The sequence below is a fragment of the Melospiza melodia genome, chromosome 16, assembly GCF_035770615.1.
Source record: "Melospiza melodia melodia isolate bMelMel2 chromosome 16, bMelMel2.pri, whole genome shotgun sequence".
Classification (NCBI taxonomy): Eukaryota; Metazoa; Chordata; class Aves; order Passeriformes; family Passerellidae; genus Melospiza; species Melospiza melodia.
In genome coordinates this window covers 1,570,928-1,585,553 of record NC_086209.1, presented here as the reverse complement: position 1 = coordinate 1,585,553, position 14,626 = coordinate 1,570,928, and the positions used below count along the sequence as shown (strand labels likewise).

Here is a 14,626-nt window from a genome sequence, read left to right as displayed (position 1 = left end):
TTCACAGAAGGGAGAGGAAATCCACGCCGAAATCCACGTCACCCCGGCAGGAAATCATTCCTCGGGACACTGTAAATAAAGCACACAAAGAGAGGCAGCGGCGGGGTGTGGTGTGAGCCCAGCAGCGCCCCTCGCTCTGCCCCAGGGCACCTCACCAGCCACGGCTCCTCCCGAGGGGAATTCAGCCTGAAAGAAGAGGGAAACAAAACTGAAGCCTCTTTCCTACAGCACGGAGGATTCATGGGGCTGCGGGATGCTCCTTAAGCCCTGAGGAAAGCACTGATGCTGTGGGCGAGCAGGGGAGGCCCGAGGCTCAGCGCACCCCTTGAGCAATCCCAAGATTTGGGTTGGAAGGACCTTGCAGGGCCATTCCGTGCAGTCCCATCCCAGCTGTGCTGCTCCCAGCCCCTTTCCCGCGGCCCCACTGGGACTCCAGAGGGAAGAAGGGATTTCTCTCCTTTCCAGGAGCAGTTGTAGGGATTTCTCTCCATTCCAGGAGCAGTTGTAGGGATTTCTCTCCTTTCCAGGAGCAGTTGTAGGGATTTCTCTCCTTTCCAGGAGCAGTTGTAGGGATTTCTCTCCTTTCCAGGAGCAGTTGTAGGGATTTCTCTCCATTCCAGGAGCAGTTGTAGGGATTTCTCTCCTTTCCAGGAGCAGTTGTAGGGATTTCTCTCCTTTCCAGGAGCAGTTGTAGGGATTTCTCTCCTTTCCAGGGGCAGTTGTAGGGATTTCTCTCCTTTCCAGGAGCAGTTCCCGGTGCAGGCCGTGGCCGTTCCCCGCTTCCCCCTCGCTCTCGGCAGCCCCGGCCCTGCCCGCGGCGGAGGGAGCTCGGCACAGGGAGGGAAGCGCTGAGCCAGCCCCATCCCTCACCACTCACCATGCTTGCTCCTTTTATTCCCCCGTGAGACAAGCTGGAGACATCGGGAAGGAATAATCCCACATTTAAAGAAAATTTCTCATTTTGTGTCCTGTTCAAATCCCGGCACTATTCCACAGAACCAAGAAACCAGACTGGTTTGGGTTGGGACTCAAAGATCAGCTCAGTGGCAGGCTCAGAGTCGGCTCCCGGCAGTCCCACCCTGCCCTTCCAGCATCCGACAGCCAAGTGCATCCAGCCTTGTCCCAGAGAGGTCACCAAAGTCACGGGCCATAAATGGGACATTGCAAACCCCCTCCGGTCCTTCCAGGTCACTCATCCAGAGGATGGATCTCCCTGGCTCTGTCCTGCATCCCTGTCTGTCTGTCTGTCTGCTGAAGGGAACCACAGGGCTCCTCCTGCAGTGAAGCAATGGAAGAGCAAGAACTGGACTGGCAAAGCCCCTCTCAAGAGCTGCAAGTTTGGCACCGTGAGGACTCCAGATCCTGCTGGCACCCAAAGGGAGCCCCCCCAAAGCCCAGCCCTGCTGAGCTTTCCCTGCCCTTCCCACTCCCACCCTCCCGGGCTGCACTTTCTCTCCAGACAGCATCCCCAGGAAACCTCTCCCACTGAAGAAACCATGCATGGCACAGACACAGCAGCAGCTGAGGAGAGCCAGGAGCTGCTGGGCAGGTGTTTCCTGCCCCAGGCTCCCATCCCCATTTGGCAGAGCAGCTGCAATTCCCTCTGACAGCTGCTCCCTGCCCTCCTTCCCCGGGAGCAGCTGGAATGAGCCAGCTGGGATGGTCCATCTGGGATAACCCTGCACACGGGTTTCCCTTTTGGCACCTTACCTTTGCACTGGCTGCTGCAGCCTTCCCACAAGGAGAGGAATCCACTCATGGATCATGGATCTAATTGAAGCAGGACCATATTTCCCAAAGCTGGGACCCTCCTGAGGATGGTAAGGTGAGGAGAAAATAGAAAAGCTTTGTGTTTCTGCTATCCCAGGAAGAGCAGTACACAGGACAGGCATTCCCAGAAAGGAGCTCCCAGGGCACTGGGAGAAAGCAGCTTCTTCCCTGAACTCAGCCCCAGGAGCATCCACCTGCCCTCCAAACAGAAAAAAGGGCATTTAAAGGCACAACTGCTGCTGGCATGGGCTGAGGCAAAACATGAATTTCCACCATCTCCTGCTGCACAAAACCAACACAGATCAGTCCAGGCATTTATTTCCCAAGCAGAAGGAACTGGATCCATCAGTGACATCTCAGGTTGAAGCAGCTTTGAGCTGTACAAGGATTGAGACATCAGGTGGAAGCAGCAGAGCAGAGACTGGCTGCTGGATGGCTTTGGAAGATCAAGAATCTGGCTTTTGCTCCTTGGAAAGACAAGGAATTTGTTTGTATCAGAGAGATTTTGAGAGGGACCCAGCCAAGTCAAGCCAGAAGTCCCCAATGCCCACAAACATGAAACTGAGGCCAGGATGAAGAGCATCAGTCTCCCAAGGCATCCAGAAGCCTCCCAAACTCCAGTAAATGGGCACAGTTTTATTAACAGGAGAATCCTTTGGTCAGCACTGGGACAGGGACCGAGCACAGGAGGCTGTGGTGGGAAGGGTTTCTTGCATAGTTGTTGGCCAAAGGAGACCTGGGAATTCCCTACTGGGAATCCTCCAGCTGGAATCCAGGGACAGGAGGGAGCAGGGACAGCATCTGTGCCCCAGGCACCGGGCTCTGCAGCGGGACAGGGTGAGGAGGAGCCACCTGTGCCACGTCCAGCACCACCGGGCTTGGGGAAGGGCAGGAATTCAGGACTCAGCCTCTGGGATTTCAGTGCTCAAGGGAAATCAGAGAGAAGGAATCCTTGGGAATGGATCAGAGAAAGGCAGCAGGATGGGAAGACACCTGTGAACTCTTCCTATCTCCTCCTTGGGGTTCTTGTGACAAGGCAGTGGCAGAGTAATTAATATATTCACTAATTAATCAAAACCAGCATCTTCCCAATCAGAAACTGGGCCCCATTTTAAGGAGATCTGATGGGGGGGGAAGTGGGTTGGTTTACTGGGTTTTTTTTTTTCCTTCTTTCAGCCAAGCAGCCTCCGCCAGCTAAATTTTATTTTTCTCTCCCCTGTTTTGGCTTCCCAAGGTTGTGATTTTTCCCAAGGGGACAACTGGGAATACACCACCCTGAGGCCAGCCCTGTCCCTTTGCCACCACCTGAATACTGTGTGCAAAACCACCCTGCTCCTTCCACACCTCTGGAAGTGCACAAACACCTTGGCTTTTCCTCCCCACATTCGTAATAGCAGTTCCAACAAAAGAAGAGGAGGAAATACAATTCTCTATCATTTTGCTTTTACTCCTTCATGGAATCTTTCCAACGCAACTTCACAAAAGCAACGTAAATAAAGTCTCTTTTTTTTCTTCTAAAAAGAAGATCATGTTCCACAGATTCCGTAGTGCAATTCATTATCTGGTAGAAAAAAAAATATCTTCTTCAGCTCCATGGAGGAAAACGCTGGAAACAGTTCCATGGTCTCAATAAAAATAGGAAAGTCTACCCAGGATGGGCTAGAAAGTTCCACAATCCCTACAGTCTGCCTCTAGTTGAAGAGGATGGAATCGGGGTCCTGGTTGGCCATCTGTGCAATGTGCTTTAGTACATCCTTTTTGGTAATGATCCCCAGCAGCTTCCTGAAAAATGAAAAAATGCTTTTAATGCACCCACACTGCCAGAAGGGGCCCTGGCAGGGCCACTTGAGCCCCTTGCAGATGCTGAAGAGTCTTTTGGGGTTCAAAGTGACACCCCAGAGAAAGTACTGCACCCTCTGAGGGTGGCAAAACACTGACACAGGCTCCCAGAGCAGCTGTGGCTGCCCCGTCCCTGGAAGCGTCCTGGGCCAGGCTGGCCAGGGCTCGGAGCTGGGCTCTCACAAGTGCCTTTGCCAGGCAAGAGCTGCTCCAGATCCAGCCCCAGCTGCATCCCAGTCCCCTGTGCCCTGGGAGCAGGGGGGTTCTGGCCCCAGGGCTCCTACCCGTTGTGAGTGACCAGGCACTGGCGCAACCCCAGCTTGCGGAAAATGTCCACCACGATCTCCATGGGCGTCTCGTCCGTCACCGTGAAGGGACTGAGGTCCAGGATGCTCCTGAGCTTCAGCACAGACGGGGAGCTCGGAGGCAGGGGGGGACAGTAGTCAGTGAAACAAATAATTGAGGTGCTCACGATCCCATCCTGCTTCTTCCGGGCGTTTTCTGCAAAGAGAAATATTTGAATCAGTATCAGCACTCTGTTCCTTTTCCACACAGAAGAGCGTTCCCGTTCCTCAGCTCACATTTAATGGCCTTAGATGTCCTTTCCTTCCCTTTACAGAGCTGTTCCCACCCAAGGAGGCTGTGATGGGTTTCCAGCCATTCTTCTAAGGGAACCATGGAATCATTAAGGTTGGGTAAGATCCTTAAGACCATCACGGTTAACTGACCAGCACCACCACCATGGTCACCACTAACGCATGTCCTCAAGTGCCACACATTTTTTTGAACACTTTCAGGGATGGTGACTCCAGGGCAGCCTCTGCCAGGACTGGACAACCCTCTCCATGAAAATATTTTCCCCAATATCCAATCTAAACCTCACCTGGGCACAACTTCAGGTCTTGTCCTGTCACTCATTACCTGGGAGAACCTCCAAGACCTCCAAATTTCCACTGCAGGATCAGCACATCAGCTTTGCCCAAAGCCATGGCTGTTGCATCTCACTGTACTCTGGCCAGGTAAATACAAGTTCTGGAGACCTTTTAACTTCCCAGTTTTTAGAGGAGGTAAATAAAATGCTTTGTACTTTCATGAGTCACTGATTTGGGTCCCATGCAGAGCAGTTAAAGGATTATTTTTAAGCACTCAACGACTGGCACAGGCTCTATGGATGTCATGAGGGTCAGGAATGGAAAACAAGTCAAGTGCTGGCTGGCCATCCCCCAGACCTTCCCAGCAGTGCACACACAGGTACTGTGGGTACCTGCCACGCTGCAATCTGACATCAGCCTTCCAAGGCTTCCAGGGAAGGGCCAGGTCCAGCAGCCCAAACACCAGGCTGGATATTCAGAATACTTGGAATATTTGATCATGAAAACCCAAATCCCATCCTGTGCATCACTGTGCACAGCTTGGGGACAGGACCACTCTTAACGAATCCCTGGAGATTCCAAGGAACCCAAGTGCAGAAACTCATGGTGGTACTACAGAAGGCAGGCAATGCACATAATCTCCTGATGCACTTGTTCCCCTATTTTATTCCATATTGTCCCAGGCAAGCAGTGACAGGGCAAGAGGACACAGCCTCAGGCAGTGCCAGGGGAGGTTCAGGTTGGACATTAGCAGGAATTTCTTCCCAAGAAAGCTTGCTAACATTGGAAGAGGCTGTCCAGGGAGCTTGAGTCCCTATCCCTGGGGGTGTCCAGGGAAGGCCTGGATGTGGCACTCTGCGCTCTGGGCTGGTGACAAGGTGGGGATCAGACACAAGTTGGACTCAATGATCCTGGAGGGCTTTTCCAGCCTAAATGATGCTGTGATCCTGTGACAAGCCACCCTGTCCTTCACATCCAAGGCAAGCAGAGCCCACCCACACTGCTCAGGGATGCACCAGCTGGCCCAGCCACCAGCACCAGGTCAGCGACAGTGGCATTAATGACAGCACCTTCACCCGGGCAGTGCCACCCCTCACCGATGGAAATGATGAGGTCTCTCCTGAGGACAAAGCCCACGAGGCACTGGGATGTCTGGGACACCACCACGGGGTAGCCGCTGTAGGTGGTGCTGGTGACGATAGTCTCCACGTCCTCCACGGTCATGGTGTCCTGCGTGATGACCGTCAGGGGCGGGTCGCTCTTGCGCGGCCGCATCACGTCCATGGCGCGCGTCTTGTGCGAGAACTCCTCCTTGGCCTCCAGGAAGGGGTAGCCGTTCAGGCGGATGTGCGCGTCGTAGATGCCCTCGCGGCCGATGGCGTCGGCCACCCACTTGCTGGTCATGGCCGCTGCCATCAGGGGCACGATGTACTCCAGCCCCCCGGTGAGCTCGAACATGATGACCACCAGCGACACGGTCATGCGGGTCACCCCCCCTGCCAACACAGCACGGCTCGGTCACCCGGCACTGTCGCAGACATTGCTCCACAGAAATCCTTTCTTTTGGATTTCTGTGTCTTCGGGAGGCCAGAGGCCTCCAAAGAGAAGGTAAACAATTATTATCAGCTGCTGGGGAATGCAACAGGGACACCTTGATTGGCTCATTTCCTATGTTTATAATTAAGGGCCAATCACCAGTGCAAGCTAGGGGACTGAGTCCTTGGACACAACTTTGTTATAGATTCTTTCTTTCTATTCTTAGCCTAGCCTAGCTGCTCTGCAAACCTCTCTCTATATTCTTTTAGTATAGTAATAATGTATTATATATAATATCTTAATAAATCAAGCCTTCTGATTCAAGAAACAAGATTCACCGTCTCTCTCTCACCAGCTGCGACCCACTCAGGCGCGGTAATACGGCACTGTCACAGCAGCCCCCACCTCTGGAGAAGGGTGGTGCCAGCACGGCTGGGCTGCCCCGCTCAGCAGCACCAAACACAACCAGAGCAGCACCAAAGCCTCTGTCCTGCCACAGCACCTGGCACGGAGCTCAGGGTCTCTGCGGGGTTTTGTCTTGGCGTGGTTTAATTACACTTTTGAGATTCAAGTCCCAAAACTACTCTCAAATATTTTACAGGAGTTTTGTTCCAATATCCTTTCACCCTTCAGTGCTGCCCAGCAGTAAACAGAACCATTAATGAAGTCAAAGTGTATTTATCTTCCGTCAATTACATGGAATCAATCCCACAAGGGTCTGGGTTTGAAGAAACCTTGAAGTCTATCTCATTCCAACCCCTGTCACAGGCAAGGATACCTCCCACTAGATTGGGTTGCTCAAACAAGGTGTATCCTTCTCTAAAAAGGCCAAAGATGGGGTTTGGGGGCATGTTTTTAGAGGAGAGTTTCTCCTGATAAAGTAGTCCATTAGGACTCCTGTACTATTCCACGGATGAGGGGACTGGGAATTGTGAAAGTGAAGTTCAGTCACATGCACCCAGTCTCTCCAAGTCAGCCAAGAGGAAGAAGTGTTACTGAAAAACAGAGCACTTAAAAGCAGAATTGCATCACGAGATTTAAGGCCAGAACAGGAAGTAAAATGAATTAAAACCCCACAGGAAAATTCAAGTCCCTGGGCAGCCTCAACTGTTCTGGCTCCCACATTTAGGAGCTCCCCACTGCAGCTGCTGTGCCCAGCACTGGGCTGAAGATGGCAAAAGAACACCACCAGGGTGAGGAACACATGGCACGCTCTATTACAGAGCTTCCTGGGGTTCCTGAGGTGACACCAGCTCTGATGGTCAGTCACAACCACAGCTCTTCAGCCACAAAATCACTACAGGGTGGAAGGAGATCGTCTTTAAGGTCCCTCCCAGCCCAAACCATTCTGTGGTTCAAGGACTAAGGCAGGGATAACCTCTAAGATCGGGGAGTCCCACCATTCCCCCACCACAGCCCCTCGTCCCAGCCCACCCGGGCCCAGCCCCAGCTTACCCAGGCAGGCGGCAGCGCCCACCATGGCGTAGAGGCCGGGGGTGATGCAGTCGGCGCCCGGGCTGCACCAGCCGCTGAAGATGGCCCAGTCATGGTGGTAGAAGGCCAGCTGCTCCACGGCCACCCCCAGCAGCCGGCCCGCGATGGCCCCCACGGCCATGCTGGGGATGAAGAGCCCCGAGGGCACCTGTGGGAACACGGGCACTGAGCAGCAGAGCCCAGGGACTGCACGCAAGAGAGCGAGGCAGAGGCTGTGCTGGAGCTGAGCTGGAAGGGACATTTGAAAAGTCATCTAGTCCAACCCTCCTGCAATGAGCAGGGACATAAAAACTGTCCATCAGCTCACATCTGGGAACTACACCTGCAGCTCCAGAGCCTGCGCCGAACAACTTCCAAACCCTCTGAGCAAGGAACAGCTCCAATTATACATTAACAAATTAAGACACTGATTGCTTTGCAATTAGCTCTTTCATCTAAATCACATATTTATCAAAAAAGCTCGAGGCAGGACAATTTAGGAGCATTCTGTGTCTGGAAAATGGGATGTGGAGCCCTGAGGCACCAGTTTTGTGACTGCATTTGGTGCCCACAGTCAGGCTGCAAGGTTTCTACTGCCCTCAGGTCCAAGCAGCAGGACAAACAACTGCAATCTGTCCCCTTCTGACAGAGCTTGGGGGAACACATGTCTGGTTAGAGAGGAAATAAAACTTTAAGGGTCCTGAAGAGCATGGGAAGAACATGAGCTCCTTTACAGGAAACCCTCACCTTCATGCCAAAGGTGAAGATTGTGATGAAGATCTTCATGATGAGGGCCAGTGCCAGCTGCCACATGGCCGTGTACACGCCGGGGCCAGCGGCGCGGTCGGGCAGATCGTCCCCCTTGGTGCTGTTGAAATCGTTCACATACTCGCAGAGCTTGGACGAGTCCAAAATGCCACAGTCATTGAAGAGCTCCGAGATCAGCTCACTGGTGCTCATCCTGGTGTACTCGTTGGGGAAGGCCAGGATGGCCGTGATGGCCGTCACCACGATCACCTCCAGGACCGGGTACTTGCCCAGACGCGTCGTCTTGCGCCGCCTGCACCAGGCGATGTTGCTGCGGATGAAGAAAGCTCCCCAGAGCCCACCAAATATCCCCAGCAGGATGAAGGGCACAAGCTCCAGCAGGTGCCACGGCATGTGGAACTCCACGTAGAAGAGCACGAGGCGGCTGTTGCCGAAGGGGTTGATGGAGCGCAGGGTGAAGGCGGCGACCAGCGCGGCGAAGAAGGAACGCCAGAGGGTCTTCAGAGGGAAGTAGTAACTCACCTGGAGAGGAGAACCAAGCACATTTGGTCACTTGAACACTCAGCATGACCCCACTGCAGGGAGTAAAGGCAGGACAGAGATCCATGAGCACTGGTTCATTGCCTGCTCTCCAGCCAAGCACCCCAGGCTTGCTCTGGAGCCCAGTTCAATGAGCACTTCAGTGAGTGGGATGGGCCCTGGCCTGCAGCACATGCATGTGTCCTCTGTGATCCCTGGAGCGACTCACTTGGGTAATAAAACCTGTCACACATCAGCCATGGGCTGAATTTAGGGAATTCTGTGGCTCTGCAAGGTCCAAAGTACCAAACAGCAGTGCCTGCCATCACTGCCACCAACTATTGCTCAGCTGAGCAAATCCATCCCTGCCTCCCTCTGAAATCCATCCCAGCCCTCCTCTGAAATCCATTCTGGTACTCTCCTGAGCTAAACAGCAATGGTCCTTTCACATCCAGATCAAGAGATTAAGGATTAGGTGGTCCTTGGGCAGAAAAGAGGATTGATAAACCAGAGAAGTTTGTTCCCACGTGTAGGTGTAGAAGAAGGGATTACAAGTGACCTTGCCCCTGATAAATCACAGTTGTACTAATTACCAAAGAAGAAGAACAGCCCCGCCCTTAATGGGTTGCAGCTGTGAGTAATAAAGATAAGTGTGATAAAAGGGGTGGGTTGGCCAGTCAGGGAGAGCCTGGAGGAAGAGGACCTTGAGGGAGAAGACCTTGTAGATATAGAGGAGCCCTGAGGAAGAAGGAACAAGGAAGAGAGCTGCTGCAAAAGATCTGCTGTGAGATCAGTCTGGGTCTGATAGACTCAGAGCCTGCTGTTGCAGCCTGCAGTCATAGCTGAGCTAGGTGAAAGCCTGTGGTCAGAGGCAGCAGGGAAATACTTGCAGTCATCTTCCAGCAGGAAATAGCCAGCAGTCAGAGTCTGTCAGAGAAGACAACAGCAGGAGTTTGCTGCAGTCACTCAGGATGGCTAAGCTGTAAAGAATAATAAACTGGAACCCTTTTCATGTTGTTAAATGAGAGTCTGTGTCTTGGCTCATTTCTACCCCTAAAGAGAGGTGTGCTGCAACACCCTGGGGCACAGCTGTCAGGAGAGTGGACAAGGGAAAATGGCCTCAGGCTGTGCCAGGGGAGGGTCAGGTTGGACATCAGGAGGAATTTCTCTACAGGCTGTGCTTCTAACCCACAGCATTCCAAGGTTACCTCCTCCAGGCTGAAGAGCACTCCTCCAATGGGAGCTCCAAAAGCCACAGACACACCGGCGGCAGCAGCTGCTGACAGCACCTGAGGGACAGACAGAGGCTCAGCCTCAGACTCCTCAGCCCTCCCAACCACCCCCCTTTTTCTGGTTTCTCCTCACTTAAATTTGTACAATGTTTATCTACAGCACAGTCAGCTAGGTCTGACCTGCTTTAAGGTAGCAGGGAAAAGGTGGAGTGAGCCAATTCCTTAGGAAGGAGCTCCAAAAAAATCAGTTATCATGACAGGACCATTTAACCCAAAACAGAACCATTACCCTCAGCCCCAGAGCCCCAAGCCCAGCTGGCCTCCCCAGGCTGGGGTCCCCACGCACCTCCCTGCGCTTGGCCTCGTTCTTGCGGTACTTGGTGAAGAGGTGGCACAGGATGTTCCCACAGCAGCAGGCCACGTGGACCAGGGGCCCCTCCTTGCCCAGGCTCAGCCCCGAGGACACGGCCAGCACCAGGGTGATGGTTTTGATGACCAGCGTCCACTTGCCCAGGTAGCCTCTAATGATGAAACCACTTAAGATAGTTTTGATCTGGAAGTCAAGCACACAAAGCTCTACAGGCTTTCATTCAAGCCCTGGGCAGAGCTCCTGATTTACTGCATGTTCCCCATCCTTTCCTACAGCTTACAAGAGCTATCAAAAGTGAGAGTCCATAAGAATATCTCTCCATGCAAAGGCAGGAGCAGCCATCTGAGTCCTTCCCTGAGGGCCACTGTCCCTGCTGGAGGAACACCTGAGCAGCACCTCCTGCAGCAATGCCAGAACATCTGATTTTCCAAGGGACTGCACGGAGACTTTAATATTAGACATGTTTCAAACAGCTTGGTAAAACACCTACACATGAAGCCATCACCTAAAGTGGAATCTATTATTCCATAACATGCATGTGTAAATTTTGGGTGGTGGATCCCTACCCCACCTGAAAAACAACCCACTCTCATTCTCACTCACCTCTGGGATCCCTGAGCCACAGGCATAGGGAGCAAAGCCCTTCACCAGGAGCACAGCAAGGAGGGAGAACATCAAGGCCCAGATAACATACATGAAGTAGTTGAGGATATATGCAAAGGCCCCCTGAAACACAGAGGAAATTGCCAAAATCAGATGGTTTCAACTGAAATCACATCAGACCTGGGCAGTGAAGTGAGCACAGCGAATCAGCAGGACACCACACAGAGTTACCAGCTAAAAATGGAGGGACCTGCCCTAAGTCTGAGGTTTCAAGGCCAGGTTCCATTTTCTGGGTTACCAGCCATGGCATTCTCCCAGAACATTCATGGGTAAAATACCCTCTAACAGCACATCCTGGACACAGCAGTGGCACACTGCACCTGTGAATGTGGCAGTGTTTCGCCTCCCCACGTCCCCTCCAAGGACAACACCCACACAACCTGTTTATTGACACCCCTTTAGGGCCCCAACAATAAACCACTGAACCACCCAGAGCTTGGACTCCTGGCATCCACATCACCCCAGGGATGCTACACAGGCTGGGCAAACAGGGAATTCAGCACCAAAAGCAGCTCCAGGCACCCATCACCTCTCCATGGCCAAGGATCAGGTGGGACCAGCTCTTCCACTCAGGACACTTGTCCCTGTCGGTGAAGGTGGTGTTGGATTTCCAGCAGCAGTGCTCATGGTTGAACCAGAACCCTGCCAAACACACTCCTTCCTTCAGATCTGTCATCCAGTGGGCAGAGATGTCGATCAGACCTGCCAAGGAACCTGGTTTAAAGGGAAAAAAACCAAAATAATTTAATGAGCACACTCAAACACCTGAAGGTCACAGTCTGCACCACCAATTTTGGACTCACCTCCCAACACATAGCAGTGTGGTATTTCTGCCTACAACTCATTTTTATATGGAGAGCTAAATGAGAGGATTTGCCTAGTTTTGAATAATTTCAATACATTGAAAAGAGCAAGTCAGGAAACAGAGCGTGGCTGATGATGTTTCAAAGGCTGACTGTGTCCAAACCCTGCCCTGCATCACCAGCAATTAATTATTCTCAATAACTGTTTGTTAAATACAGCACAGCAGCAGTGGGAGGCAGAGAGGGATGTCCCACATTCCTGGGGGACTCAGACAAAATGTGTCACCAGGATCCAGGAGCTCTACCAACAACAGCAACACTGTGACAGGAATAACTCTGAATTTGGAGAAAACATTTCCAACCCGAATTTAAAAAAAGAAAAATAAAGGAGGGGAAAGTTACAACTGTGCCAAGTAAAACAAGGCAAGCAGAGCCAGCACAGAAGAGAAGTCAGGTTTTAGGAGGAATCTTCAAGTCCCTTTTGTTAATAACTCCTCCAATCCCAGAACCCCCACACCAAGGCAGAGGCCAGGGATCTCTGATCCACAGAAACAAGTGGCAGAACAAGCTCCAGAGGCTGCAATAAACATGCAGCAAATCCCCCAGTTAATGACCAACTGGCCAGCAGCCTTCCTGGGTAAACATTAACACAAGATTTCCCTCCATCCCTCGTGACAGATGCTTGCTGCTTCCCATTGGGAAGATTTGTATCCAAGTGATTTATTCCTGCTGCCCTGGGCAAAGTTTGGTTCTAAGAAATACAAGAGGTCTCAGACAACTGAATTCTGAAAGACATCTGATTTCCAAGCAACACCTCTCCCTTTTTATATATATCTAAGTATAGACAGAAAAAAAACCAAAAAATAAGAAACTGCTGGCAGCCCCTGAAATTAACCCCATGAGGAGCATTCAGCACAGACATTCCCAGTGTTTCAATCAGCTCTACTTTAATGAACGTTTTTTATTAATTTCAGAGTTCTATGCCAGCAGCAGACCCAGAGCAGTGTCCAGAACATCTCTCAGCCTCAGTTTTGTATTTTGTTTTTGCTCAAAGCACTTACAAAATAATTCCCTGTGAATTTACAAGGCAGCAACAGAGTCCTTGGTGTCAGCACAAGCCCTCACTCCAAAATCCTGCTGCTCCAAGGATCTGCCAGGCCTTGGGGAGGAATGGATCCTGATGCTGCACTGCAGGAATCAGTTTTACCTGGAGGTTTACTCTCACCTGCCAACAAACCAATAAGGAGCATCAGCAGCCAGCCAGAGAAGGCGTCACTCACGCTGTGCAGCAGGGCCCAGGTGGACTCTTTGCTTCTGTTGGTGATCTGGGACAGGGTTTGCAGAAAGAAACAAAGACCTGTGAGGATTCTGATCCACTGTAGTATAAATGCTCTAGAACTACTTGGTGACACTGTGACTCTGCTTGGAGGAGGGAAAGAAAAAGCACCTGACAGTGGCTGCTGCTACAGCTGCTGCAGCTCTGGGTGTGGGCAGCAGAATGGATCAAGGACCATGGAATCCCAGAACGGGTTGGGTCGAAAGGGACCACCCCGTGTCATGGGCAGGGACGCCTTCCACTATGCCAAGCTCCATCCAACCTGGCCTGGAACACTTGCAAGGATGGGGCAGCCACAGCTTCTGTGGGCACCTGTGCCAGGCTCCGAATGGTACGGACAGAGATTGGGGTGGCAGATTTAATGCCAGCAGAGAGGAATGGTCCAGCTGGGAACTGGGCACTGGTGGCACTGGGAAGTGGGACTCAGCCCTGTCCCAGAGGTCCAGGATGGCTGAGGCCTGTCAGTCTCACTGCTCCTGACAGGCAGACAAAGGGTGACAGAACAGCCATTGTGAGCCCAGCTGCCTCTCCCAAGGGAAACGTTCCAGCTCACAAAGCAAGGCAGGAGCAGGCTGGGCACATGGGTGTTTCAGCTAAAGCCCCCCTTGCACTCTGAGCAGATTCCTTTAATTGCAGAGTGCTGTAGTCTTGGGAAGGAATTCTGGAAGAATTGAACTCAGTCTTCCCAAACAAAAATACTCCCATAGAAAGAGCACCATTCACCAGTGCAAATGTGAGAGCAGAAAACCAGACTGGTTCTGCTCTCCAAACCCCCATTTGGAATCAAAGCCTTCAGAAGAGAAGCAGCAAAACCAAAACACTGCAACATGTTGGATTTAGTGCTCCTTTTCCTCCAACTGAACTCTCAGCTCCCATCCTAAGGGCAATCCCTCCATCCCAGGGGTCTCCAAGAAGAGCCTCCCTACCCCAGCAAGAGCCACACATGAGTTATCCTGCACTCAGAGCCAGCGAGGAGGAGGAGGAGGAGGAGGAGCAAGAAGAGCAGGAAGAGCAGGAAGAGGAGCAGGAAGAGGAGCAGGAGTTTTTACCTCCCTGTGCCTGTCTCGGTCCCTGGACTTCTCTCGCACCCAGTCTATGGTGTTGAAATCCTCGTAGGTGCCCACGCCAGGCAGAGGCTCCTCCAGGAAATCCATCATGGTGCTCGTGCCGTTCATCCCTCCTCCATTATATAAGGAGAAGCCTGCTGGGGGAGGAAGGGGGAAAATTGAGCATTTCTTAGTTTTTCCTCTTTTTATAAAAAACCAAAAGTCATTTAGGAGGAAAATCACAGATTTTAATGGAAATAAAGAGCTACTGAGGTGTTTCCTGAGCTGAATACCACAGACACATGTTCCCAGGTGATCTGTGCCAGGGACACCATCCCCAGCTTCAACAGATCACCTGGAGATGGGGTTGCTCTTGGAAATGACTGTTCAGAGCAAAGT

The 14,626-nt window shown here is 52.0% G+C and overlaps 1 protein-coding gene across 8 annotated transcripts in view; it reads right to left on the bottom strand.

The window, feature by feature from the left end:
* Window positions 1-2,072: 2,072 nt before the first annotated feature.
* Window positions 2,073-14,626, bottom strand: part of LOC134425552 (H(+)/Cl(-) exchange transporter 5) — a 28,658-nt gene continuing 16,104 nt past the window's right edge. For 4 of the 8 annotated variants that reach the window (XM_063170248.1, XM_063170245.1, XM_063170249.1 and 1 more), the window contains 11 exons: window positions 14,231-14,385; window positions 13,071-13,170; window positions 11,572-11,756; window positions 10,983-11,105; window positions 10,356-10,562; window positions 9,986-10,066; window positions 8,238-8,780; window positions 7,473-7,659; window positions 5,579-5,977; window positions 3,894-4,110; window positions 2,073-3,552 (listed from right to left, as the gene is read on the bottom strand). In XM_063170248.1, coding sequence (XP_063026318.1) covers window positions 3,462-3,552; window positions 3,894-4,110; window positions 5,579-5,977; window positions 7,473-7,659; window positions 8,238-8,780; window positions 9,986-10,066; window positions 10,356-10,562; window positions 10,983-11,105; window positions 11,572-11,756; window positions 13,071-13,170; window positions 14,231-14,385 — 2,288 coding nt within the window. In that variant the 3' untranslated portion in view covers window positions 2,073-3,461. The other 4 variants (XM_063170247.1, XM_063170251.1, XM_063170253.1 and 1 more) reach the window with 2 other exon arrangements.